This window comes from Rhipicephalus sanguineus, chromosome 4 (assembly GCF_013339695.2).
Source record: "Rhipicephalus sanguineus isolate Rsan-2018 chromosome 4, BIME_Rsan_1.4, whole genome shotgun sequence".
NCBI lineage: Eukaryota > Metazoa > Arthropoda > Arachnida > Ixodida > Ixodidae > Rhipicephalus > Rhipicephalus sanguineus.
Window position 1 is genome coordinate 15,541,696 of NC_051179.1, and position 27,283 is coordinate 15,568,978.

Sequence of the window (27,283 nt, forward strand, 5' to 3'; positions counted from 1 at the left end):
GGTGATAAAATGTTTTATATAAATTAAAAAAAATCTAACGCTTGCATTAAGATTATTTTGCTGTTTATTTGTACATCGGAAAATTAAAGCGCATGATTGATTGCGTATTTACCGCTAATGTTGCAGTTCCGAAACACAAAACTGACAGCGCCTACATGTACCTAGGGGCGTAGCTGTGAAGCACTGTGAAGTGACAAGCATAGTTGCGTTTATACGGTGGTTCATGCAATGAATTGCACGTGACCATAACCTAAACGAATCCTAAACCAAATGCCCAATATAACCTCCAGTCGAATAAGTTTGCACACTCGCAAGGTTTTAGTTTTTGTAGATTTACCTTTGTTTATATTCCACAGTGTTCTAAAGCGTACCGACGTTGCAACTAGCGCTGTCGGCGCTGTCGTTTTATGCATGGTTAAATCTCGCCTACCGATGACTACAGTGACTACAGTCTGATCGTTACACTCTTACGTAATCTGTAATTTCTATCAACAGTTATGTCCCGTAGCGATACAGTTTAATTGCGGCCCGCATGAACGATCGGGAGAAGCGTTTTGTCGTCTGCTGCTGCTCCGCACGTTCTCGGGGATCGCGAGGCTTGCCGGTTATGATTTTTTAAAATTTGGCGAGGATTTGCGTTTGATTAGAAGCGACATGGCATGTGCTTTAGTCAGACGTGGGTGCTACGTGCTTGAACGGTTCAAAGCATACCCCGTTGTTTCAGTCACGACGAATTTCTCGATGCAAGGTAAGAACTCGTGCATGCATCCATGCGATGCACGCTTCTCGCTTTGCGGCTCTCCCGGTGTTACATTGGCATGCTTCTTATATTTCCTTTTTATGCAAGGACAAAAAGGCTACGACCTGATTGTCATCGGTGGAGGATCTGGCGGCCTTGCGTGCGCAAAGGAAGGTAAACACTTGACTGTGCCACTTGAGGCGGGAATGGATGGAAACGTGTGTCATATGCATGTTTTCAGGTGTCATGCCTTTGTTGATTATATAGGACTCTCGGTACATTTTCTGTAGAGTACAAGGTGCCAACCTGTGTAGCATTGATATCACGCATTGACATTGCATGTCTCATTTCACTGGGTTTATTACGAGGCGCTGCGGTAGAACAAGCTGCTTTGTAGATATATAGTGAGCCATGATTAGTATCTATCAATTGTCAGTCATGATCATATTTGTTTAATTGGATCACCAATCGTTACGAGAAAATAACACACATATGTACCTGCCATTGCTGTTCTTAGTAGGACATCAAACATCCTGTCAGATGTGTGCTCGTGTGTCTACAAAACCGATCATCTTCACAATACGCTGTACGCTTCAAGTTAAATGGATAGGAATGAAGTGAGTACGAATGGGATATTTAATTCACCCAGGTTAATAGACCTGGCAATTTTTTTTTTCTTGCCATCCTTGCATGCGTCACAACCAGTGGCATAGCCAGAAATATTTTTCAGGGGATGTTATACACCACCAGTAAAAAAAGAAAAAGAGCCTGTGCCTAAACGATATTTTAGCCATTTTTCTGTTTTAATAAAGCCAAACAGTTAGTTGTTTCATTCACTGTAATATCTACGTAATAATACGAGAGCATACAGAGCTCCGAGGACTTTATTAATAATGATTTATTTTCTCACAAAAAAAATACACATATGAAAAAGAATGTGAATTTACCAGAACATTCCTGAATAATTATTGGAACACAACAATAAAAGCCACTGTTTGAAATTCAACATGGAATTGTCAACATGAAACATGGTTCAACATGGAAAAAAGAGCTATTAAAGTATGGTCGTGGCAATACATAAAACTTCTGTGAGTCAGTGGCGTAGCCAGGGGGGGGGGGCACACTAGGCCCGTGACCCCCCCATTTTTTTTGCCATGGCATATAGAACTCAAAATGACACTCGATCACATCTGCCTGCCCGACCCCCACTTCAGATCAAGGAGGTACCCCCCCTGGAAACAACTTCTGGCTACGCCCCTGCTGTGAGTTCCTCTACAAGCTGAACATTACGTAAAATCATCTGTTCAGCTCCGCAACTTAATGCACAAAAAGTTGGAAAGGAGTCTCTCAGCTTGCATTCAGCTGAAGCTGTTGCCAGTCAATGGAAAAAAACAAAAAAAAAACAAAAAGAAACTGTTCCTGGACTGACAACAATATCCTGCTGAAGTACACCCCAGCAACTTCTCTTGCTACGTTGTAGCTCGGATAAGACTTGAGCCTCTGGAGCATTGAAAACTAACGCTCCATTCTTGCGTTGCTGACGGGCAAAGTGGCCAGAATGTGCAGCAAACGGTGAATGTTTAGGTGCAAAGCCTTTGGGCAAAGGGGAGCTGCTGGTACACCAGAGGCGGTCTGGACACTGCTGTTCTTCCATTTTTGTTTCCAGACAAGAACTTCGGCAGGTAGCTCATTAAAAGAAATAAACTCCTCATTGCCTGTGGCAATTTTTTCTAGAATCAGATCTTGTTCCGCTCTGGCAGTGTTTTGGGGTAGCAGTGCAGAAAGAAGTTCAATGGTAAAAAGACGCAGAAAGGGGGGTTATAGGGGGTATGCAGTGCTCAGAAAATTTCTGGGGTGTGTTCTGACATCGAAACACTGCCCCTGGCTATGTCCCAGACTACAGATAACAAAACAAATCACATACACAAATGTGTATGCAGTGCCTGAAGGGGATAAAGGCTATTACTGCATGATTATGATAGCAGTGACATCCTGTCAAGCACCCAATTTGTGGTTTGTGTTGTTAGATATGAGGGCATCAAGCTTATCAAGAACAGCATTAGTCATATGACTAAGCCAAATATGTGACCATGCACACACCCTTAAAAACACACTTCTCCAGACTCCTTCATCTGCTTCTTTTCCTCCATGTTCCCGTCTCCCCTTCTTTTCCTCTGCACCTCTCAGCCACCTCATAGCCCAGCTACAGCTGCAAATCCGTCAATTCTCAAACAGCAGCTCTTGATATCACCCGATAAAATGTGATGGAAATAAGCTTGCATAACTGTTCTATGTTATATTTTACATATACTATAAACAATAGCATATTACAATAGTCTACATCACATTTGTTTGTCGATGGCTGTCTGTGTGTTCTACAGGATACCAAACATCATAAATAAAACTAGGTAAAGGTGGGGCAAGACCCTCTTTGCCTCCTAAGTGGGTTGGCATGCATATGATTATGAAACACTTCCCATGATTTTTGTTTGAATACAGCACAAGCATGCGGCATGAAAGTGGCTGTGCTGGACGCCGTGTCGCCCTCTCCTCGGGGCAGCCGGTGGGGACTTGGGGGCACCTGTGTCAATGTTGGCTGCATACCCAAGAAGCTCTTCCACCAGGCAGCCCTGCTGGGTGAAGCACTGCAGGACGCCCCCCTCTACGGCTGGCAACTGCAGCCTGGCCATGTTGCAGCAGAACAGGACAGTGCAGTGAAAGCTAAGCTGAACCATGACTGGGCCACCCTGAGAAATGCGGTGCAGGCGCACGTGCGGTCCCTCAACTGGGGACACCGAGTGCAGCTCAACAAGAAGTGTGTCTTCTTTCACACCTTGAGATTGAGTGCAGATGTGGGCACCCTGTGAAACAAATGATGCAATAGTAAACGTTGAGGTTATCGTTTGAGATGTACTGGTGGGCTAGTTTTCATAACCTGTTGTATGGGTTCAGGGCGTTATAAATACTGCAATTTATTTTAATATATGTAATTAGTCTAATTTTAAAAAGGAAGTACATAGACACATAGACAGCTGTACTATGTACAGAAGTATAGTACATGCCATCTGTGTGTGTGCGCCTTCTTGCCTGTCTAGCTCATACTAATAGCTTATAGTACCTGCTCAACCAGACTGCCGCACGACTGTTTTCTTGAGACTGCAGGACATTCTTATTAGCTCCATTCGATAGGCCTTTTCCTATACCGTGCCACTATCTCAGGCATCTTATGCTATGCAGCTAGCCACCTCTTGTGAGCCAGTGGTCGCATGTTCCACAAATTAGTGCTGATGGAGCAGTGTAAAAAGGTAGTGACATTGTGTGTAGAAGATGTAAATGAGCCAAATTGTACTTTCTCCCTTGTCTTGTCACTGTTTTGTCATTATCCGTCATTGACTCACATCAGCATGAACTGGTTTCGTTCCTAAGCTATGTCATCACTCCTTACTGCCATCATGCTTATAGGAACCCTGTTCTCGGCAATAATGGTGCAGTTTTCTAGTTGTGGAATGCAAATTATGTCAAATTTAATTTTTCACTTTACTGTCCCTTTGAGCAGTTTTTCAAAGCAGCTGTGCCTTCTCTTCTTATACATAAGGAAGGTGGACTACTACAATGCTCATGGAAGATTTCTTGAACGCCAGAAGATAGTTGCCCAGGCTCCCAATGGCAAAGAGGTTGGTTTTTGTGCCATGAAGTGTTGCACACTTGGCCTAACAAACTAACAAAGTTGCTAATGTGGCTAGAACCATGCAAATACTTAAAGGGCCCCTCACCAGGTTTGACAATTTTGAGCTAACGAGCGCAATGCATACACTGGGCGTTCACGATCACGTCTGCCGAAATTTGCAACGCTACGCGCCGCGAAAATGGGTCAAATTTCAAGGTGAACGCTGCTTGCCCTTCCTCTCGCGGGCGCGTGCTTTAGAGAATGAGGGGATGACGTACATGAGAAAATGGCCCTACGTAGATGGTAGTGCTGTGACGTCACTCCTCTACGTAGAAGACTGTGCTCTGACGTCGCCAACAGTACCACGTGACACTGCGATAATTATTTGACACGACATGTGTAGCTTGTGTAATTTGTTGCTTGAATAGATTAATAAAACTTCAGAGAAATATTAGACACACAAAGGGAATGTGTGCGTCTTTTCCATCTTTTTTTTTCGTGAATTGCAGCAAGATGCGGGGCTAATGTGCCTCCCTTTCCCGTGCGTTCGTGTCCCCGCGGTTAGCGCATCGAGCAGACGCCAGCCCTGGAAACGAAGGTGATGTTTTGGCGCGTTCGAGCACTCATTATGCTCATTTATTCTACCGCGTCCAAGTAAACGTTAATGCGGCACTGGCTCATTACACCGCCACTCTCGTGCCTGTACAAATGTCTCAACTTTCATGCCCGTCCCGCAGAAACAGGCAGTACACCACAGAGAACGCCGACAAAATGCCCACGGCCGCTACATAAAAAAAAAGGTAGCGGCCGTGCAACGCCGCTCGCGTGCTCGGGCTGGCTCGGGCATGTCATGCGCACGTGGCCATGCACGCGCATGACGTGTTCATGCGTATGTGTCAAGTGAAGAAGGCAGGGAAGGGATTTGGCTTGCAAAGGCTACACGGGGTCAGTGGCAAGGGTTTGAAACTCGCCTCCTCGCATCTTGGTTTCGCGCCGCTACAAATTATTGTTTTTCTCAGCTCGTAATGAACCGATTTGAAAAATTCTTGCGGCATACTGCTCTTCATTCGGCACACAACAACTTCCAGCGTCTAACTAAAATTTGCTATGTGGCCTGGTGAGGGGCCCTTTAAAGGGACACTAAAGAGCAAATCGATTTTTCTCGTATTTGTAAATTACTCTTTGACAATTCCAAAATTGCCATGCTTCCTGTGAGAAGACACTTGGTAAGCGAGAGAATGCCCCAACGGAAAATGAGAGTGGCAATGTGACCTTGACGTTTCGCACCAATTGCTGTAACGTCATAGATACTGGAAGCGTATACTAGAGCCTATCTAGTTACCTATCGGCAAACTTGAAGTACATTGACCTCTGGAGGGACTGGAGACTTAACATGCCAAGTTTCAGGAAATTCTATTGAGCCAATGTCACCAAAATATGAAAAAACACTTTGAAATCCGTGACTTCATGTACGGAGGTTTCGGTACAAAATTTAAAAAAATGAAACTGCGACTTTGATTTTCTCTTCTATTAATAAACCAATGATGGTGAAATTAAAGACAGTAGAGTTCTTAGAGTATAATTTGGCAGTCTAAATTGATTCATTATGTCACTTTAGTATCCCTTTAAATATTCGGGCTGTCAGTGCTGGAATGTTAACATGTGTCTGAAGAATAAAAAGTTGCCCCGCCACGGTGGTCTAGTGGTTATGGCGCTGGGCTGCTGACCCGAAGGTCGCGGGATCGAATCCCGGCCGCGGCGGCTGCATTTTCGATGGAGGCAAAAATGTTTGAAGCCCATGTACTTAGACTTAGGTGCACGTTAAAGAACCCCAGGTGGTCGAAATTTCTGGAGCCCTCCACTACGGCGTCTCTCATAATCATATTGTGGTTTTGGGACGTTAAACTCCAGATATGATTATTAAGAATAAAAAGTTGCAGCGTGCTAAAAATTGTGAGGGATGACGCTGTTCATCAGTGCAATGTAAGGGCTAACTTACAAAAAGTGTGGGCATTAACAAGGATATCAAGTGCGAAATTACCGTAACTGCTTACCAGGGCCATTTCCCAATGTTTTTACAACGGTTTCGTGTCTAAAGGAGTCTTGCTAGCAGCTTTGAAAGAAATTTAGTTGCAAAGCTTTACTGTTCCAAATAATCTATGTATATGTTACTGCACAAGCATGTGTAATAAACAGCTGATTTTAGCAGTTATGCAATACAATTTTAAAAATTTTCCAATGTACTTTTGTTGTAATCCTCATCGACAGGAAATCCTTGTGGCCAAAAAGTTTGTTATTGCTGTGGGAGGCAGGCCAATCGTTCCGAAAGATATACCAGGCCTTTCAGATAATGCCATTACATCAGACGACATCTTCTCTCTGGAGAATCCGCCAGGAAAGACGTGAGCATTTATATATCTGCTTATCTTTAGCTTTGTGTGTTTCTTGCAATCACAAATAGTAGACGCTTAGTTCCTATTTTCTCTTTATTTTTTTGCTTTAGCAGTGCTTCATGGTTTATGATTAGGGCTTCGTGTTTTTGGTTTTATCCGAAAAAATCTGATAAACATTTGCTGGTAAAATTTTTGACAATTCGGATCTATCCGATAAACTCCGATTTAAAGGGCCAATATGACCTGGTTCCGTTCTTTGTCGAAAGGGCAAGTTCTAAGCGCATCATCTGGTTTGACCGAGTTTACCGCACGTAGCTGTATTAGGCGACGTAGCTGTATTGTGCTCCAACTCAGCTTCCTACATGCAGAAGCTTCACAAGGACTTGCAACTCTACAACCCCGAATTCAAGGCCTTTCACTCCAAAGATACGTGCCACTTACTCAACAACGCTCTGGAGGATAGAATCAGGACGAGCTCGTTTAACATAGTTCACAATTTTGTTGTGCACTTCCCTGGCCTGTTGAAGTCGTCGCGGGAGCTGCGCCATAAGTTTGGTCTTGTGTGCTTGTTGCTGAAAACCGTATGTCCGTCGAGGTGGTTCTCCTTTTAGTAAGCTCTAGAAGATATTTTAGACTACTGGTGTGCCATTTTGTCTTTATTCAGAAGCGATGAAGCCAAGGGAACGAAGTGTGAGAAGCTCAAGAGTCTTATTTCATCGTCTGAAGCTGTGCACGACTTGCTCGTTAAGATGAGGTTTCTGAAGACCAATTCGTGTGCCGTGCTCTCAATCATTAAGGAACTTGAGGCAGAGGAAGGAGGCAGAGGAACTTGGGAGTACCCTGGCACACCAAGTTTATCCCATACTGGGGGTTCGTTTGCACGCACTCATCTGTCAATGGCGTGATCCAATCGAGGTCTTCGCATCAGATGTCACAAGTCTGTTCGACCTCCTTGACAAGGATGACCGCTTAATGACAGTCGCAAACATTCACAATACTACGCTGCTGTCGCCGAAAAGTGGAGACAGACATCTGAGAGGAACCTGTGCGGTCCACTCCAGTACACCAAGGAATCGTTTTGGTACTGTGTTCAAATTGTGAATCCAAATGTGAAGCATGAGCTGCTCTGCGCATTTGAAACCTGTGCGCCTATTTTCAATTAGTGCTTCTTGAAACTGACGACATGAGCCAGCTCCTGAGTGACTTTGCGAATTATCAGTGCTATGAAATAACTAACATTGTTGAACCCCTATCGTTTTGGAGACTTCACAATGTCCAGTAGCCAGTGCTTTCTAGCTGCGCGCTGCGTCATCTGGCGCTTCCTGTCTCTAGCGCTAACGTTGAAAGGGCATTTTCAAAGCTGAGAGTTGTCAGTCGAAAGGAGCACGCTTCGATCACTGACAGCAACCTCGCAAAGTATGCTTGCGTGTTTTACAATAAGCTTTAAGCTAAGGTTGTTATATGCACGAATACAAGTGTTTTGTGTTAAAGTATTTCGCTTCTGCATAAATGTTTTTGTGCATTCAAGCCTTCTGGAAAAAATAAAATGTGCTTCGCGTGTTTTGATGTTTTAGTATTCAGATATTAAATTATCTAAAATTTTGGGGTTTTGAGAACATGCAAATCTCCGAATTTCGGAGAATTGCGGATTTACGAGAAACAAACTCCGATAAACGCCGAATTTTCACCAAAAATATAAACTCCGATAAACACCCGCCGATTTTCAAGAAATATAAACACCGAAAACGCGGAGCCCTATTTATGATGAATCGATCTGGTAGTTCTACAAACTCAAGTGTTTGATGAAAGTATCTCTGGTTGGGAATTAGCCATTGCACAAGAACAAAAACAGCACACCAACCACATTTAGCAGGGGTTGTTCACATTCTGTGTCTGTTTACATTTGCAAAGCTGAATACTTTTGAAGCAGGCTGAGGCAACGTATTTATGATGTAAGAATGAAAATACATTTCGTCAGCTGATATGGCAGGGTATGCCATCCACACCTGTGGGGCCACCTCCGCTCTCCGCCATGATGGCAATTGTGCGACACTCTAGAAAAGAGTGTTCTACACTCTTCTTAGTGGATATGAAAGCATTGTAAGCCAGCGTATAAAACGATCACATGCTGTGTGACACCAACTGGCAAAACAGAGTGTTCTATGCTTGCCACCTTGGCTACGAGTAGTGCAGGCTAACACTCCCTGGATTACATGCACTGAAATACCCAATAAAGGAGACAGAGGAACAACTTCTATTGTAGCTGAACTGCTAGAGCATCGGACACATCGTCCGAGCGTTGTAGGTTTGGTCCCTACCAACAGCATGTTGTTTTTTTTTTCGTCCACTTTAATTCTTTTCCATTTATGCCATAATTACTGCACTGCGGTTAAAAACTACAAATAATGTCCGCTGTGCTATGCTTGGCTTCGTCGTCTGTTGGGTTTATTAGGTTGTGTCTAACAGAGATGTAAAAGTCTACGAAAGCAGTGCGCCTTCGGTAGTTTATTGATGCTACATCATCGCCATCTTGTCTTCTTTCTTCTCTTCCTCCCTGCCTGTTCACGGTCGCTTCCCTTTGTCTTTGTCGCTCTGGTGCTGCGGTTATGCTAAGCTTGCAGAATATTATATCCTCCCAACCGTCTGTCTTCATCCCTCCTGGGATGGTACGGGAGAACATTTCCTATCGAAGCTTCTTCTGTTTTTCCTCTCAGGCCTTGGTAGTACACAGTCTTCAAAATTCCTTGTTGTTTTGCCGTTTTGAGCACACTGAAAGGGCCGATGAACGGAAATTTTGCATCGAGACCTTTGCGCACCAGAATCATGTCTCCAGGCATAATATCCGGCATCTTTGCCATGTGTCGTTTGTCAAAGTTTCTCTTCATGTTACACCGGTACTTCTTCCGCTGTTGTGCTGACAATGGTGTTTCTCGGAGTGACACTTTACCAACGATGTCCAGCTCTTTATCAGCCGCAAGCCATGCGCTTGTTCCAAAAGCTGCAAAATGTGGACTGCATCCTATTCCAGCTGTGTAAGAGCGATTATGATGTGAGACTGCTGCCTCGAGTGAGCATTTCCAACCTCCCTTAAAATGTGGGTAGAGTGCGATGAATGTCTTCAGGTCACGAATTACCCTTTCAGCGAGAGAATTGGCTTCGGGGTGATAAGGAGCAGGGAAACGAAGCTCGACACCTCTTTGCTGTGCCCAAACTCGGAGCTTGTCACTTCGAAAAGCTGGTCCGTTGTCAGCCACTACAACCTTCACGTTTTTGAAGATGCCTCTTTCAAGAAGCTGAATAACGGAGTTCGTGTCCTCTTTTCCGGGCTTGGCAGCAACGAACCGCGTACATTCATCCACTGCTACAAGAAAAGCTTGCGTTTTTCTGACGCCCTCGCCCTTCTTTTTTATCTCGGCGAAGTCGAGGTGCAACACTTCGAATGGAACGTCTGAGTATGTTGGCATGACCATCTGGTTCCCTCTTGGCTTGAACTTGGCTTTGTGCACCTGACATTCGTGGCATGTTTTGATGTAGCGTGCAACATCCGCTTTCATGTTTTTCCACGTGAATCTTTGCGTAAGCTTCCGGTATGTCCTCCAAAAACCATCATGACCACCTGATTCCGGGCTATTATGGTACAGTTTAAGAATTAACGGCACACTTGTTTCAGGTACGTGTATGCGACCATTCTTAAATTGTAAATCCTGTGTGCCTTCCCAAAGCGTTGCCATGTTTACGCTCTCGCAGTTGGCTTCCTTTGGCACGTGCAATCTGGAAAGCGCATCAGCGTCTCGATGCTTGAGTCCGGGGCGATGCGAAACTTCGAAACTATACTGCTGGATTTCACTTATCCACCGAGCAAGCCTTCCTTTCGGCTGTGCCAGCTGAAGGAGGTGCGTAAGGGCTTGATTGTCAGTGAAAAGCTTGAAATTTCGGCCTTCTAGGTAACTCTTGAAGTATCTCAAGGCCATCACTACAGCAAGTGCCTCCTTTTCGGTAGTTGCATAGTTAACTTCTGCCTTTGAGAATGTGTATGAGTAATATCCAATTACTTGTTGTTGCCTTCCAGTGGGCTTCTGAACGTCGTGTTGATAGAGTACAGCTCCAGTTCCGTAGTGAGAAGCATCGGTACATAGTTCGAAGGGTAGTGAAAAATCCGGTAATGTCAGCACAGGGTCAGACGAAATAATCTTGACAAGTTCCAAGTAGCACCGTTCACACTCTTCGGTCCATATAAACGGAACTTCTTTTTGTGTCAGTGCGGTTAAGCATCTCGTTTTCGTTGCGTAATTCTTGATAAATGTCCTGAAATGACCCGCCAGACCCAGGAAAACTCGCAAGGAATGTAGATCATATGGCTTGACAAGGCTTGAAATTCTCTGCACACTTTCTTCTTTTGTGCTTTTTGTTTTCCCATTGAAGACTCGACCGAGGAACACCACAGTTTGACAAAAAAATTCACTTTTCTTCACGTTTATCTTGAGTCTTGCTCGGCTCAAGGCCTCCAGTACATCAGATAAGTGCTGACTGTGATCCTCCTTCGTCCTTGAGTAAACAATAATGTCATCGACATACACGTTGCAGAACTTGCCTATGTAATCTTTCAGGACACTATTCATTAGCTTTTGAAACCACGCCCCGGAGTTCTTCCATCCGAACGGGAGACGGTTATACTCGTAGATATCAAATGGTGTGACAAATGCTGTAAATTTCTTTGTTTCTTCTTTTAGTGGCACTTGCCAGTATCCCTTGCACAAATCAATTCTTGAAAACCATTGACATCCGCCAGTTTCATCGATTATCTCATCTATCCGGGGCATTGGGAAAGGGAACAATTCAGTCTGCCTGTTGATTAGTCGATAATCCGTGCACAGTCGAAGGGAACCATCTTCCTTGGGTACAATAGTAATTGGTGACGCGAATGCGGATGTAGACGGCCTGATGATGCCGGAGTCCAGCATACCTTGTAGTTCTTGTTTCAGCCAAGCTTCTTTTCATGACTCAAGGCGTAAGGCTTTCTCCGGACTATTGTTGTATCGTTCAGCTCAAACGGTACCTCAATTGCTGTTGTCGGTGGTGGATATGTTCCAACGCATATTAGTTCTGGGAACTTGGCTGCGATGTCATCAGGGCACATGGCTATTCTACTTGTCTTGGTCACAACATTATTCATGGGTTCTATCGCATAGCTCGTCATTTTGCCTTCATCCGTTGTTATCACGTCGTCCCACAGTATGTTCATCTTTAGGCGCTTCATATCCGGCCGAGAGAGAATAAAGTCAAAGTCAACTCCGGATAGCACCAAACATTTGACTGTCACCTCCTGGCTGCTGAACTGAAGTTTAGCATTGGTCCATCTGGAGAAATCCCTGCGTGTGCCGTCGTAACCGTGCACATGTATGGACTTTCCCGTGATGATATCATGGGGACACACAATTCTTTCATTTATCATGCTTACAGATGCTCCGGTATCAATAATTACTGACACTTCTTGATTATTGACAAGCATAGTAGCATACAGAATGTGTGTCTTTGTAATAAATACAGTCTCTATTTCATTACTCGGTCGGGTTTGAGTTTCTGTGGCCTCCCTGCTGTCGCAGTCCCTGAAGTGTCTCGCGGTTCTTGAAGGTAGAGTGCTTGGACAATTAGTACGTATAAATTCGTAGCATGCTTCGTCCTGTAACCGTGCATCCTTAAGTTCGGCTCCTTTGTGCGATGTGACCCTCGTTTTTACACAGGTATCTGTGACAATAACATTCTTTATCATACAAAGAAGGTCTTCTAGAGAGCGCGGTGACATGAGTTGTGTCTGCTGTCGGCATTCTCTCGTCATTCCAAGCATTACAAGCGGTATAATGGCCGATTCCGGAAGTTTAGGCTCTGCGAGTTGAAGTAGGCGACACTTTTCAAAGACATATTCAGAAACTTTTCCTTCTTTCTGTCTATATGTAAGCGCGTCATCCCACAACTCGAGCGCATTGCCTTGAAAAGCAGAACGAAAGCTGTCTTTCCATGCACACCAGGGTTGTTCTTTGTGTTTTACGATACGGATATCGAACCATTTCTTGGGATTTCCAGCTAAATATTTTGACATATGGAACACGCGGTCCAAGTCCGAGCACCAAGAATTTTTTTCGCAGGCGTATTCGTAGTGGTCAAGCCATGTGTGAACACTAGAAGAGATGCCGTCAAATATTTCTGGCTCTATTTGGGCTCCGACTTTACAGCATGCTGCGAGGTACTTAAAAGAGCTTCTTGGCGTTGGGCTTGCTGACTTTGCAATTCGACAAGTTGCAACATCGCATCTGAGAATTTCTGAGCATTTGCGTCGCGGCTAAATGCATTTGCGTCGAGGCTAAGAGTATTGCAGAGATCTTGATTAGTCAGGCAACTTAGCTCCTCGAGATCCATGTTAATAGTCGTGGTACCTTAGCGATGATGTCGCCCAGTGCTTCGTTGGCCTTGGAAGCGATAGTCCGCAGTAGAGCCGGAGTCGTTGCCTCCTCTGGTGCAGGCACGAAGTCTTCTCCGTCGAGCTTGTAGCCCGTCACGATAGGCTGGCCGTCTCGCTGTACCACGTTGAACGTCACCCACATCTTGTTCTTTACTCGGCTGCGCCAAATGTAAAAGTCTACGAAAGCAGTGCGCCTTCGGTAGTTTATTGATGCTACATCATCGCCATCTTGTCTTCTTTCTTCTCTTCCTCCCTGCCTGTTCACGGTCGCTTCCCTTTGTCTTTGTCGCTCTGGTGCTGCGGTTATGCTAAGCTTGCAGAATATTATAAGAGACGTGAGCCCCTCGAACCATTACCCTTTTTTCGTTCTTAAAAAGTGGTCACTTTGCAAGAGTAAGCAACGTAAGCGTTCTTTTACTGCTTGTGCGCAGTAGTGCATCTTTTTACATGACATAGTTGCATCTTTTTTTACATGACCGCTCTACCCTTGTGTTTTTCAGACTGGTGATTGGTGCGAGTTGTATCCTTCTTGTGGTAGCTGTTGCAACACGCCTGCCTATTTTTGATATCTGATCTTCTCGTGCTGTGTGTGGTGCATCTAAAAATATTATGCCTTGACAAGGTTGACAGATGTTGCGTTAGAATGTGCTGGCTTCTTAAATGGACTGGGCTATGACACAACTGTGATGGTGAGGTCCATCTGCCTGCGTGGATTTGATCAGGTAAATTTATATTGGTTTGTCATAGGCCAAAAAAAAACAGTCCTTTCTAATTCATCTGCTGACAGACCTTTTTGCATCAATTTATGTAAAAAATATACCGTATAAACGCGTGTAAGGGCCGCACCCGTGTAAGGGCCGCACCCCGTTTTTTTGAAGTGCATATTCTAAAAAAAAAAAAATCCGCGTAAGGGCCGCATCCACACTTTCCTCAACCAATACGTATTCAAAATGCGCGCGCGCGTAAGCTTCTAGGCGTAGTCGATAGATGGCGCAAGAAAATGCAACCATCATCATCGTCACCAGAGTATGTATATATATATATTTTTTGGATTTTATTCGTGTTAAGATGTTCGTGAAGTGGGCTAAAAATTTTAACTTTTTTATTAGTATTCATAGACTCGCCAACTAAAGTTAAAGCAGGATTTTATCTTTAGCTTCTCACATCTCTATGCAAACGCGCTATCGGCGCTATCCATATCGGCATTAGCATCACCAACTTTGGCATGGCGTTGGCGTTCGCGTTGTTCGGTTTGTGCAGTTCACGACCTCCTCTATAAACTTCCGACCTGCTCATGCCGCCGCTCCCCGTGTCGCCAGTTTTTTGTAGTTCCCCAAACTGCCACCGCACGCCGCGGCGCCACAACTGACCCCCATCTATGCCCTCATGGCATCGCCAGCTTGCGACTTTGCGGGCTTCGCTATCGGTTGCTGCCTCCGCAGGGTGTGCTTGTTCGGCGCGTATAGTAGGCGCTCGCCTTTGCGACATTCCGAAGTTATTGCATGACATCAGTGACACGCGATAACCTCGCAGTGACTGCGCAATCAGAAGCAACGTTATAGGCAACGGTAGCAGTACATTCCCCCAATGGTGCGCTGCTGCGTTTTCAAAGGTTTATGGTTTTTTTTTTAACTCGTACCAGCTATGTACGCAGAGTTCCCGGTGCATCATTAGGCGACATCCCGATTTTCCTATGTATACATTTGTACGAGATACTACGAAAGCCGCCATTTCTGAAGAACGGGGTGTCGAGCGCTTTTCAGCAATGATAGCGACTAATTGCAAAACAAATATATCGCAGACCTAAACTGAGAACGCGTTAAAGTAGCATCGAAGATGAATATGCAGCAGACAAAATAATGCTACATGTTCAGCGAAAGAGTGTTCGCGACAGACAACTCGATACGAGAACATGTAGAAGACTCTATACGTCAAATATACTGGAGAGCCTACTCATGTCTAGCAAATTTACCAAAGAATGAGAATGGGTGCATTCTTAACCCATGGGTGACAACACCACTGTCACAGAAGGGGAAAGTGTACAACTATTCCAGTTTGCCAGTTCAAACATACATTGAAGAAACTTGGAGAGTGACAATGAAACCACAGAAGTTAAGAACCACGCATGCAATGGAACGAAAAATGATAGGAGCAAAACCAGGGCTAGCGCAGCAAGAGTATTTCAATAGTATTTTAGAGATACTTTTGAGTATCTGTATCCCTGTATCGACATGGATTTGCAAAATATGGTATTTGTATCTCAGTAGTGAAGTATACTTTTACGATATGTACGTATCGATCATATCGCGATACAGCGCAGGACACGGGTATCATATATCGTTACTTTTTTTTTTTTGTCGGAACTGAACTCAATGCGTTCAAAAGGGGAAAGGAAGACTTTTATTGTCCTAATCCAAGGAAAGGCACGCCGCCGGTCTGTGACACAGTGCGGGCGGCGAAGGGTTCCCCACGCGTGTTTTGTGTTGAGGTTTAACCGATGCTGCATAAATTACAGCCTATTTGAGTATAGCTGCTGTTCTAAGTGCAATTACCGCACCAACATTTTCAGCAAAACAGATCTGATGTCTAGAATAAATGTACACTCTAGTATTTGCATTCTTGTATCTGAATTCCTGTAACTGTATCCTGGTATACTTTTTTTCGTCTTTTTGCGAAAGCATTTCGGAAATATCCCGTTATGTCAAAAACACATGTATCTCAGAACCTGTGCTTGAGGCTCCCAGCCCATGTATTTCCATATGTGTATTTAGGAATACTTTTCTGTGTATCTCTGCCCAGCCCTGAGTAAAACTAAAATACAGGAAGACAGGAGAGTAGATAAAAAAAAAATATGTGTAACTGATATACTAGCTAATATTCGGGCGACCGCTTGCGTCGAATACAGTCTTTCGTAGTCCTGCAGAAACTCGGCTTTAAGATGAACCCACCATCAGCCCTTGGACGAATTATTTTTGCACATACAGAGAGAACGATAAGGTAGGGCACCATTGCACGAAATAACGCCAGTAATATAAGGACTGCATTCTGCAGGCCATTCCTTGTATATTGTGTTTGGTTTTTTTGTTGCCTACCCGTTCCCGCTGCTCGCACGTAGACATGGGTCAGGTGGTCGACATTATTCAGGAGCCCTCCACGTACGGTGCTTCGCATAGCCGGAGTGTTGCTTTGAGACGGGTAAAACTCTGTGAATCAGTCAGTCTAGACGCTAGAAACTCGAAAAAATACGACAATTACGCGCTCACTAGTGCGCCAGGAACCCAAGACCAGCGTGCGCTCAATGTAAACGAAGCCGCCGCATCGTCTGCTATGGGGGTAAGTGCTGGCGGCACCTGGCGGCACTTTCGGTCCCTATCCGCAAGCTTTCAGGACCGCGCGCCGCCGTAGGGGGAGCGCCGATGAGCAGGTCGTAAGTTTATAGAGGAGGTCGTGGTGCAGTTACAGTGTTCTAGAAGTTAGTGAAGTTCAGCCAGCCATTTGCTGTAGTTTTCTGCACTGTTCGATGACCTTCGTGCTAGCTTGTTTTCTACACGGCGTTCACGTTTTGGCAAGATGGGCAAGTACCTGAATAGCTACACTGCTGGCTATAAGTTGAAGGTGATCGAGTATGCTCTCGAGCATCGGAAACGTGCCGCCGGCAGAAAATTCGACGTTGACGAGAAGTGTGTTCGACGTTGGTGTGCTCAAAAAGAAGCCTTGCGAAACACCAACAGCACTAAGCGCGCTTTCCGAGGAGAGCAGTGCAAGTTTCCCTATTTGGAAGATGATTTGCTCCGCTATGTGACTGAAGTGCGGAATGATGGTCTTGCACTCACAACGGACATGCTGCGTGTGAAGGGACTAGCCTTGGCGACTGTACTTGGGTGGATCCTATCTGCGTGGAGCTCGGTGTCGGCGGACATTGTGTCCCGAAGTTAAGTCGCCGGGATATCTAACAGCTTGGATGGCACGGAAGATGACTGCTTGTGGGGTGACGGCGCTTCGCAGCGCACCATCTCATCTCGGACTCCAAGTCTGAGGACTCGCCGAGTGACGACGATTGAGCACGTATGTCGCAAGAAATGTCGTATACTGCAATAAACGCTCTTCGTTCGCTAACTGGTGCGTTTTTACTTTAAAAAAAAAAAAAAAATGTCGCGTGTATGGGCCGCACCCTGAAAATAGGCCCTCATTTCTTGAAAAAAAAAGTGCGGCCCTTACACGCGTTTATACGGTAGTATCCTGATAACAGTGCTAGCTCGTTAAAACTCTACAACTTTTTGAGCACAGCTTCTGGCTGCTAACCATCTCATCAACTTTATAACGTGGGATAGAAAGGCTGGAAGTTCCCTTTGAAAGGTAATGCAACATCAGGAAGGTAACTCAAAAAAAAAAAAAGAAGAAAGTAAAAGCACATATACATCATTTCCGCATGTATAGCAAACATGGGTCGAACATCCTTATGGAGATGCATAATTTTTATCAAGCCTTTAAATAAAAATTATATTATTGCTGCCTCATACTTACACACACCTCACAACGTATAATAAGTGGAACTGTATAAATTTTCAGCAGAGATTTAATTGTTTTGTTCCCTTGATGAACAACATTGAGTGCAATAATCATACGTTATGTCATTTTACTTATTGTGTGTAAGTTTCAGCTTAAATATATGCATTGAAAGCTAAATAAACTTAAACATTCCATGTTTGGCTATTAAAATAGCTAATTCTGAGGTGTTGCCTTGAAAGACACAAGGAACAGTTTCAATATGGCAAGCTATGCTTTCTTAGCATCTGTCGTTTCCTCTTATACCTGTATGCGCCAGGAATTGTAAGGAGTGTATGATCTTTGTTTATTTCACGAGTTTCATGCCGAGGTATTTTTAATATAGCCAGGTTTCCTTCCTCCCTATTCATTGCAACAATGCGTACAATATTCTCTCCCCCCCCCCCCTCCTTCTCATTTCAGCAAATGGCCAAGCTTGTGAGTGACCACATGACATTAGAAGGAACAAGGTTCCTCTGGAAGTGCCTGCCCAAGGAGGTGAACAAACTTCCGGATGGAAAGCTGAAGGTCAAGTGGTGCAGTTCTGATGGCAAAATACAGGAGGACATTTTTGACACAGTTTTGGTAGCTGTTGGTGAGTTTCAACCTCGGTTATTGTTATTTGTAGGATGATTCGCTGATATTCATAAGAAGACAAAAAAAAATTCACGAAGTTTGCACAAAGTCGCGCAGAGCTTGGCACAGTGAAGCACAGGCCTGTTGTCGCTCTCTGGGCACCTATTTCTCTATATTTCTTTATAGAGCTGGGCAGCCTTCTTTGTTTCTTTAGTTTTCTCTTTCTTTCTCCCTCTCTTTCTTTTTCTCCTCCCTGTTTCTTCTGTCTTTTTTGTCTCTGCTTATTTCTATTTCTGCCTCTCTCTCATTTCTTTCTCTTTCAGTATTTCTTTCTCATTCTTTCCTATCTTGTCTCACCCTCTCTATATTTCTCGCTCGCTTCCTCTTTCTTTCTTTCTTTTCTCTTTCTCTGATTCTTTCTCTTTCTGCATTTCTTTCTCTCTTTCTCATTCTTTATATGCTGTGCTTTACCCTCACCCCTTCTCCTTTCCATCCTCCTCACCCTCACATCTCTCGGCCTCACCCACAATCCCCTTTTCTACCCCCTTGCTCTACGATACTATGCAAGGCTATGCAATGTTCTGTCAGCGTGCCTGTATAGCCCAATGGTTAAGACGCTTGCCTTCTGATCGTGGGTACGTGGGTTCGAATCCCGCTGCCTCTTGAGGAATTTTTTTCACCAAGATTTTCTTGATCTTTATATCTTTCCTTCTTTCTCTGCCGTCCTCACATCTCTCCTTCACTTTGTGCTTCCCTCTTGCTATACGCCGGACAAATCGGCGCCCGTGCTCTGGGAGCGAGGCAGAAGATGAAGAGGATGAAGAGTGCGCCTGCCAGTTCACGATGATAATTTTTGGTCACGACACGTTACACCGAGTTAAAGCAGATTTGATGTTAAAAGAAGGACATACTTTTGTCATTAAAAAACTGCGTGCTGAACGCATGCACATACTTTTGACCAAACAAGGCTATGGCACGTTCAGACACTTTGATGGTACTCCTTTTATTGCATCACAAAATGGAAGGTCCTTCAAGAAATATAGTGTCTTTAACAGGCCTTAAGTACATACAACCCAAGCAGGCAATGCGTGGTTAGCAGATGTGATGGAAATTACTGAACACAACATTAATGATATTCAGCACAAACAGTTTCCACATTATCTTGGAGGTTATGCGCTGTTTCTCAATCTTCTTGGTCTTGCACAATTTTTTATGAGTCGCAGTAAAAGCGTTTTAGCCTTTTGATATCATAAACACATTTTTTGCTAGCTTTCCATGACACGTTTACTTGTATTTCAAGTTTAAAGGGACACTAAAGGTAAACAGTGAATCGTCTTAGACTGATGAATTTTACACTGCTCCGTTTCATAATCATGATGAATTTTAGTCTCAGAACTCTAACGTCATTCATTTCACCATCAAAGCTTTAATAATAGGAAAGAAAATCAAGGCCAAAGCATAATTTCGCGCCGAAATCTCCACACATGACGTCACTGATTTCAAAGTGTACTTTTCGTATTTTGGCAACATTGGCTCAACGACATTTCCTGAAACTTCGCATGCTAAGTCTCTGGCCTACTCGGAGGACAATGTACTTCATTTTTATTGATCAGGCCCTAGTGGCCCTAGTGGATGCCGTCAAAATCTATGACGTCATCGTGATTGGTGTGGGAATTTAAAAGTGGCATCGCCACCCAGATTTTCTTTCTGCGCATTTTCTCGATTACCACATGTTTTCACACGGCAAGCGTGGTGATTTTGGTATTGTGAAAGAGTAATTCTCTAATATGAGAAAACTCGGTTTCCTGATTAGTGTCCCTTTAAAATTTTACACGGAGGCTCTTTTATACAACATGTAAAGCCAGGATTCTTTATTTTTTCAATACTGCCCAAAAATTTGTTCTCTTAATCTTTCTTAATGTTAAAGTTTGCCATTAATGGTGCTCTAGTTCAGAACTGCAATGGTATTTGGAACTTGTACACATTGCACGTGCACACGTTGACTGCATCATTCATTTGCTCGGAATATGCAGGGCGACAAGCAGAAACATCAAGCCTCAACCTGGATGCAGTTAAAGTTAACCTGAATCCCAAGAATAAGAAGATCATTGTCGACAAGGATGAGCAGTCATCCGCCAGCAATATATATGCCATAGGTGATGTGATCGATGTGAGTTGCTGTGCTCTTTTGGTAGTGTGTCTATTTGCAGCCTCTATAAACCGTGGAATTTACAAACACAGTTCTTTTCTTGCTGCTAGATTTTGAAACCTGCCTCCATATTGAGCCTTCACTCTCAAATTTTTGTTTATACCCATGTTTCTGCGTGTGTGTTGTGTGATTATGTGCGTTAACAGTGGCAAAAATAGTCTAGCTATCCATTTTTCCATCATTTCATTTGATGACAGTGTAACTTGCCTAATTCTATTGTCTTACTTTTCTTTTTTATGTGCAAACAGCATCGAGATAGAGCTCAATCTTTTTTATTAAAAGTGCCAAACATTCATATCTCATGAATCACGAAAGCTTAAATTGAAAATTTTCTCTGCTATATTCTTTGGAAGATTAGAAGCCTAAACCAAGCAAGAAAATAGCCTATAGCTCTGCACTATTTAGATGGGAGAAAAATCTTCGTATCAAAACCTTCTCTTACTGACGCATAACAAAAGACAGGAATGCTTTCATCGTAAAGATCTTTTCATGTTATTTATGTCCAGGGAAAACCTGAGCTCACCCCGGTCGCCATCCATGCTGGCAAACTTCTAGCACGCCGCCTTGCTGGTGTATCGTCGGAGTACATGGACTACAACAGCGTAAGTCCTCTAACACGTTAACAGACATTTACTACGTTCTGGTTTCATTTCTGGCTGCAGACTTCGATTTCACTGGCTGATGTACAATTGTTGTAACTTGCACCTTTAAAAAATGTTTTGAAAAACATCATAGGCTGATAATCATAATACTAATAATAATCACCATCATCATCAGCCTATCTTATGTACAGTCCTTATAGATTGAAATGGGACTTTTTAGGGCTAAGCGATGCACATAGTTTTGTTTCTGCTGTCTTCTGGTCGTGTCATATCTGTGTAATTTTGACTAGAACATTTACATCAGAGCCAACCTTACCTTTAGTGGCCAGTTTTGTAGCCATATGACACGGTGATCTTGAGCAATTGTGCACACCAGTCGTTTTAGTGAGAACTTTGATGTCACATTTCAATCCCCGAGCACTGTACACTTCAGGAAAAAGGCCCCTTTCAGTCATCTTCAAAGACAGAAATGTGGCGATACTACATGTAGTATGTATTTCGTGATCATCCCCTTGACATTTATTAATGTTAATTTCAGAGGTTCTTAGTTGTTTGCAAAAACTCAAGTTCCTGTCATTGTTCTTTGCTTGTGTCAAGTTGCTCAGCAAGTGACTGTTACCTTTAATGTTGTGTTCAAAGGAGAAAATTGCTATTATGTGTATTTCAAAATTCAGGTGCCTACAACAGTCTTCACGCCACTGGAGTATGGTTGTGTCGGAATCTCCGAAGAGCTTGCCATTGAGACTATAGGCAAAGAAAACATTGATGTGCTGCATGCATTCTACAAGCCACTGGAGTACACAGTGGCCCAGAGGGACGCCAGCCATTGCTACATCAAGGTATACAAATTTCTGCACACTTCTTTAGTGAAACTGGTGATGGTGAATAATTTTTAGCATCTGGAATAACCCATGCACAAAAGCCACACTAAATAAAATGTGTACAGAGTCCAGACTACCTGCAAAATGTCTAAAAGTCAGATCAGTGCGAAACTTTGCAGTATATTAATAGAAACATTGCATATCATTCTCACAATTTAAAAAGCTGTTGCTGTAAGCAGGGGAAAATATATATGTAGTTGAAAGTTGAAACTTTACTCTGGGGTGGTTGAATTTCTCTGCTGTGATTATCTCAGCTTACAGAATGGCTTGACGAAATAAGAACTAGTTAAGTGTGGTAACCAGAGCTGGTTACACACATGGTAGTTGTGGAGGAGGAGGCATCACGAGTAGCGCATGTGTTGGCTATAAATAAAATGCTCTGCAGAGGGCATGGTGCATCATGATGGCATTATTCTCATTACCAGTGAAAGTTGTTGCTTTGCTAGGGCCTCATTTTCAGTGTTATTTAATCATATGGGACCCTAGTTTTATGTACTTTATATGGGTATGCTTGAATAAACTGTAACTGTACTGAAATGACCAATTATTCTACAATGTTGCACAGATCCGCTAAGAACTCACAACTGATGAATGAGTTTCAGGTTCATGAGAGCTTGAGTAAGTGCTGCCTATTCTCTGTTTCTTTCCCTCTTGTAGGCGATTGTGAAACTGTCAGAACCACAGCATGTGCTGGGACTGCACATGACAGGACCCCATGCAGGGGAGGTGATCCAAGGCTTTGCTGCTGCATTTAAGTAGGTAGCCGCAAAACTGCAGCATTTATTTTTTTTAAGCCACTGGCCAGACATAGCTTTTCTGTGGTTTGTGGTCTTGCTTTGTTTTGCAAATATAACTTTCTCGCTCCTACTTGGTGTAGTGAGTCAGGGGATATGGCATTCTGCTGCCTAGCTTAAGGTCACTGGTCCGATTCTCAGCCATGGAAGTCGCATTCACATTGGGATGAAATGCAGAAATACCTGCTCACTTACAAGGGATGTTCAATGAAAAAGTGCGAAATGACACTGTGGGTATAAATGAAGAATTTATTCAAAGTATACACTATGTGCCTGATCACAACGATCCCATTGATGAACGAGCCGAAGGATTCCTTGTTCCTAGAATTCCTGTGGCCGTGACGAGACCCAGTCCTTCTCAGCGTCCTTCAGTTCGTTGTCCTAGTTGAAGTGGTTCGCTTTCAGGTGTTTCTTCAGGGGACCAAACACATGGAAATCCCAGGCGATGAATGGTGGCCGGTTTAACACCCCGCTACTCCTCAATCGTCGAATTTCGCAATGTGAAAGCCATCCTGTCCTGACACCCACTGCTGCGTCAATTGGACGGCGCTCTTTATAAGAGCCGCTGCTCTCTACTGCGCATGCAAGCACCCTAGCATGCTCCGATCTACGGCAGAGACTCCAGTCGCATCCCTAGATGTCTCGCTACATTCCCCCATAGCGGCATAGGTATTTATGTAAGCGGTCATGTTGTTACGACATTCCGTACCTTTTTATTTGAACACCCCTTGTATATTTAGGCACATTTTGAAAAATATCTGAAACAGTTAAAATTCATTCAAAGTGGGGTCTTTCATCACTCCCTCCTTGCAGTAGGATGTAAAACCCATTAAAGGGACACTAAAGAGAAACAATGAATCGGTTTAAATTGATAAATTGTACTTTGAGAACTATAATGTCATTATTATACCATCATAAGTGCATTAATAAAGGAGAAAATGAAGTTCAAAGTTTCATTTTTAAATTTTAAAATTTAAATTTAAAAGGCGTGACGTCACGGATTTCAAAGTGTATTTATGGTATTTTGGCACCATTGGCTCTACAAAATTTCCTCAAACTTAGTATGTTAACTCTATGGCCCCCTCAGAAGACAGTGTACTTCATTTTTACTTAGGAACTACGTAGGCCCTAGTAGGCGCCGTCAAAATATGTGACGTCACAGTGAATGGTGCGGAAACTTCAAGGTGGCGTTGCCACCCACATTTTCTTTTTTTTTTATTTCTCGCTTACTAAGCGTCTTCTCGCAGCAAGCATGGTGTTTTTGATATCGTGAAAGAGTAGTTTATTAATACAAGAAAAATTGTTTTCCTCTTTAGTGTCCCTTTAAATGAATCTGTCCTGCCTTTCTCTCTTTCTTAGTATCTTAGGCTAGATTTAAATCAAAGTGATTTGTAAATGAAGGAAAGGTGCGATGGTTTACGACCACCTGTTGTTTTTATGGCCACCTGAACTTTTCTGTGACTGCACGTGAAGAATAAGAGAAAGCTAACGACAGAGTAAGGGAAATTAAGGTAAAAATGAAGTGCAAAAGTCGGATGGTAGTATGCTGTCACGAAGTGTGTGTGATACCAAGATTTCAATCTTAGGAACTTGCCGCCGCTTTTTCCTCTAGCACTGCCCTTGCACAACATTTAGCCAATTAGTCCACATCAACTTGTCTTTCATCTTTGCATGAGCTTTTATTAAAACACACAGATATTGCAAATGTGCGATGAAACTTAAATGTCATTGCTTCTTACAATAATAAGAAAAAGTGCTGTGTGATGCTTTCTTTGATGTGATAAGTCCTGTGTACACATCATCAGGTAATTCTCTGAACTTTAACATCTGCATTTATGTTCACATTTACATTACCAAATTTTACAGCTGAAATACTGGTGTGCGAGCTTTGGAAAACTTGCAAGAATATACGTTATTTACCCGAAAATTAAAAAAATAAACATTGCCATTACTTCTTGCAACCAGCGATGCATGACCCAGAATATATGACCTACAAAATTAGACTGCCTGCCATTGCCTTCAGTGCAATGGAAAGTTCTGGAGGTGATGTGCTAGGATGCACATATATGCAGTGACCACCAAATTCGCACATTATTTCGTTAGTCTGTAATGTTCAATAATTTCGAATAGTATATCCTCAAATGAAGTACAAATAGAACAAAATTATCAGAGTCCCTTACCACATGCTGAAACGAGTTGACAGTGAATGCCATTACGTTTGAACTATTTTAATGCCTTTACTATTTCAAATTCATTTTCAATTATGCTCATGTACTTCCAATTACTCTCAATCACTTCTCACTTCACTTTGTAACGCTTTAGTGAATGTTAGGCGTCTTGTATGACGTCGTCGACTTTTTGTACCATTTGTGTTGACGATGATGCCGACAGTTGCTTTTCGTGTTTCATGAGCCATCAAAGGCATTCACTTTAATGAACCAGGCTTCTAGATTTATCCTACCTGCAGTTGCTATGAACAAATAAAGGAGAATTTAAGGGCTTGTTTTTCTTTGTCAGACACAACCTTAATGAAAACCAACAAGTAATAAAGCCAAGGAAGGTATAGGAGATGTTATTTGTAGTCTTTTAACAGTATTGTAGTAAAGATATAAATGTGAAGAAATTATAGCAGATGAAAAGACAACTTGCAACCATCAGGGACCAAATCCGCAACCTTTGGAAAACATGTTTGATGCCCTACCAATCGAGCTACAGCGGCTATCGTCCTCCCGTCCACTTTATTGGGTATTTCTAATGTGCATGTAAACTTGGGAGTATAACGTTCTTGAAGCACTATAAAGAAGTCTTCTACGTTGTTTCAGGTCTGGGCTGACAAGACATACACTGGAGCAGACCATAGGCATCCATCCAACCGTGGCTGAGGAAGTCGTCAAGTTGTGGATAACGAAGCGGTCTGGGGAAGACCCACAAGTCACAGGCTGCTGAGGTTAACTGGAACGTCTGTGCTTCTAGAGCAGCTCGATAGGGAAAATGACCGATCAGCTGCTCACGCAGAGCACAGACGTTCCATACATAGACAGTCTAGTTGAGTTGCAGTTGTCTCTGCCGTGATGACGCTGATCCCTTAAAGCCAGACATTGGTTAGGGCTTAGCTGATGATGCAGCGACTACACTGCGCTCTTTCAGATGATTGCAGATATTATTCTGCCAACTGTGGGGTGATATTGTCATCTCATCTGTTGCATTGTTGATAATGATGTCAGTAAATTTTATATTTATGGCTTTTATGTTTGTGTGAAGCAATTTTTCTGTTGGCTCTAAACATATTCTGGAGCAGTACTGCTTCAGACATCTGCTGAGCAGCTGCAGTTCTTTCACATCTGCTATGCAGAGTCAAAAAAAAAAAAAAAGAGGGAGAGAGAGAGAATTATAGAAAGCAGGGTTAGGTACTGTGCCAATTAATGCTTATACACTTAATCTCTCAGTTCTGGCTGAAGCTCGCCTAGAGAATGGGTATACAAATTTGTGTTTGCACTAAAATACCTATACTTACACTTACACAGTGTTTTACTGAATCTATGTGCAGAAATTCAAGAAATGCATTATAGAATCAAATAGACATATTGGTAGCACAACTGGATTACCGTACTGGAATACCATTTGACAGTTGCAGGTGAGTGCGTGGGGTTGCACACTCATCATCCTGTATCTCTTATATGAGTATACACTGCAGAACGAAGGCCTCTCCCAATGATCTCCAACCCACCCTGTCCTGTGCGAGCCGATTCCATTTATGCCTGCTAACTTCCTTATTTTGTCGCTCCACCTAACCCTTTGCCGTCCACGGCCGTGCTTCCCATCTCTCGTTTTCTATTCCAACTTTCTAACTGGCCATTTGTTATCTGTCCTCGTGACGTGACCATGCCCAGGTCCAGTTTTTACCTCTTAATATCTGCTATGGCATCAGCTACCCCTGTCTGTTCTCTGATCCACTCTGCTGTCTTCTTATCTCTCAGAGTTACACCTATCTCATTAGGTCCCATCACATGCGTGGTCATTAGCTTCATCTCAATAATTTCCTTGTTATTCTCCAAGTTTCGGCCCCATCTGTAAAAACTGGCAAAAACCAATGGTTGTACAATTTCCGCTTTAGTGACAGTGGTAAGTCGCCGCTCATGAGTTGATAATGTCTGCCATATGTGCCAACCCAGCTTTGGTACATTTTCTTTACACTATTGATGGCTAAATGTCGTTTTTTATTGCGCTTGACTAATTTAAAGAATATACTAGAAAAGGACTACACATTATTGGTGGTGCTGTACACTTGGTGGAGAGGTGAAATACTGTACCTAGTTATTTGTTTTATGCCAGTGAGGTTTTCACCTTTAAACTGGGCACATCATGCGAAGTGATGTGCATACAAGCAGAGAACATCGTATACATGGCTTGCACTGACGTC

At 43.2% G+C, this 27,283-nt stretch overlaps 1 protein-coding gene and 1 non-coding gene across 2 annotated transcripts; both read left to right on the forward strand.

Annotated features, from left to right (window-relative positions):
• The first annotated feature begins 283 nt into the window (after positions 1–283).
• On the forward strand, positions 284–27,181 carry LOC119389470 (thioredoxin reductase 2, mitochondrial). The gene is made up of 13 exons (XM_037656754.2): positions 284–748; positions 848–913; positions 3,239–3,554; positions 4,335–4,413; positions 6,675–6,808; positions 13,757–13,776; positions 13,887–13,978; positions 18,225–18,396; positions 20,411–20,547; positions 21,093–21,188; positions 21,863–22,027; positions 22,727–22,824; positions 25,686–27,181. Exons 1-13 carry the CDS (start codon positions 655–657, stop codon positions 25,807–25,809), a joined length of 1,593 nt encoding a protein of 530 aa, XP_037512682.1. The 5' UTR covers positions 284–654; the 3' UTR covers positions 25,810–27,181.
• Trnas-gcu (transfer RNA serine (anticodon GCU)) lies at positions 6,095–6,167 on the forward strand. Its single transcript has one exon. It is a non-coding gene; the product is annotated as a tRNA-Ser (tRNA).
• Positions 27,182–27,283: the final 102 nt, after the last annotated feature.

Coding starts and splice junctions, on each gene's coding strand:
- LOC119389470 (XM_037656754.2), top strand. CDS start 655: ATGGCATGTGCTTTAGTCAGACGTGGGTGCTACGTGCTTGAACGGTTC. Junction 20,548..21,092: donor CCATAGGTGATGTGATCGAT/GTGAGTTGCTGT, acceptor ATTTATGTCCAG/GGAAAACCTGAGCTCACCCC. Junction 21,189..21,862: donor AGTACATGGACTACAACAGC/GTAAGTCCTCTA, acceptor TTCAAAATTCAG/GTGCCTACAACAGTCTTCAC.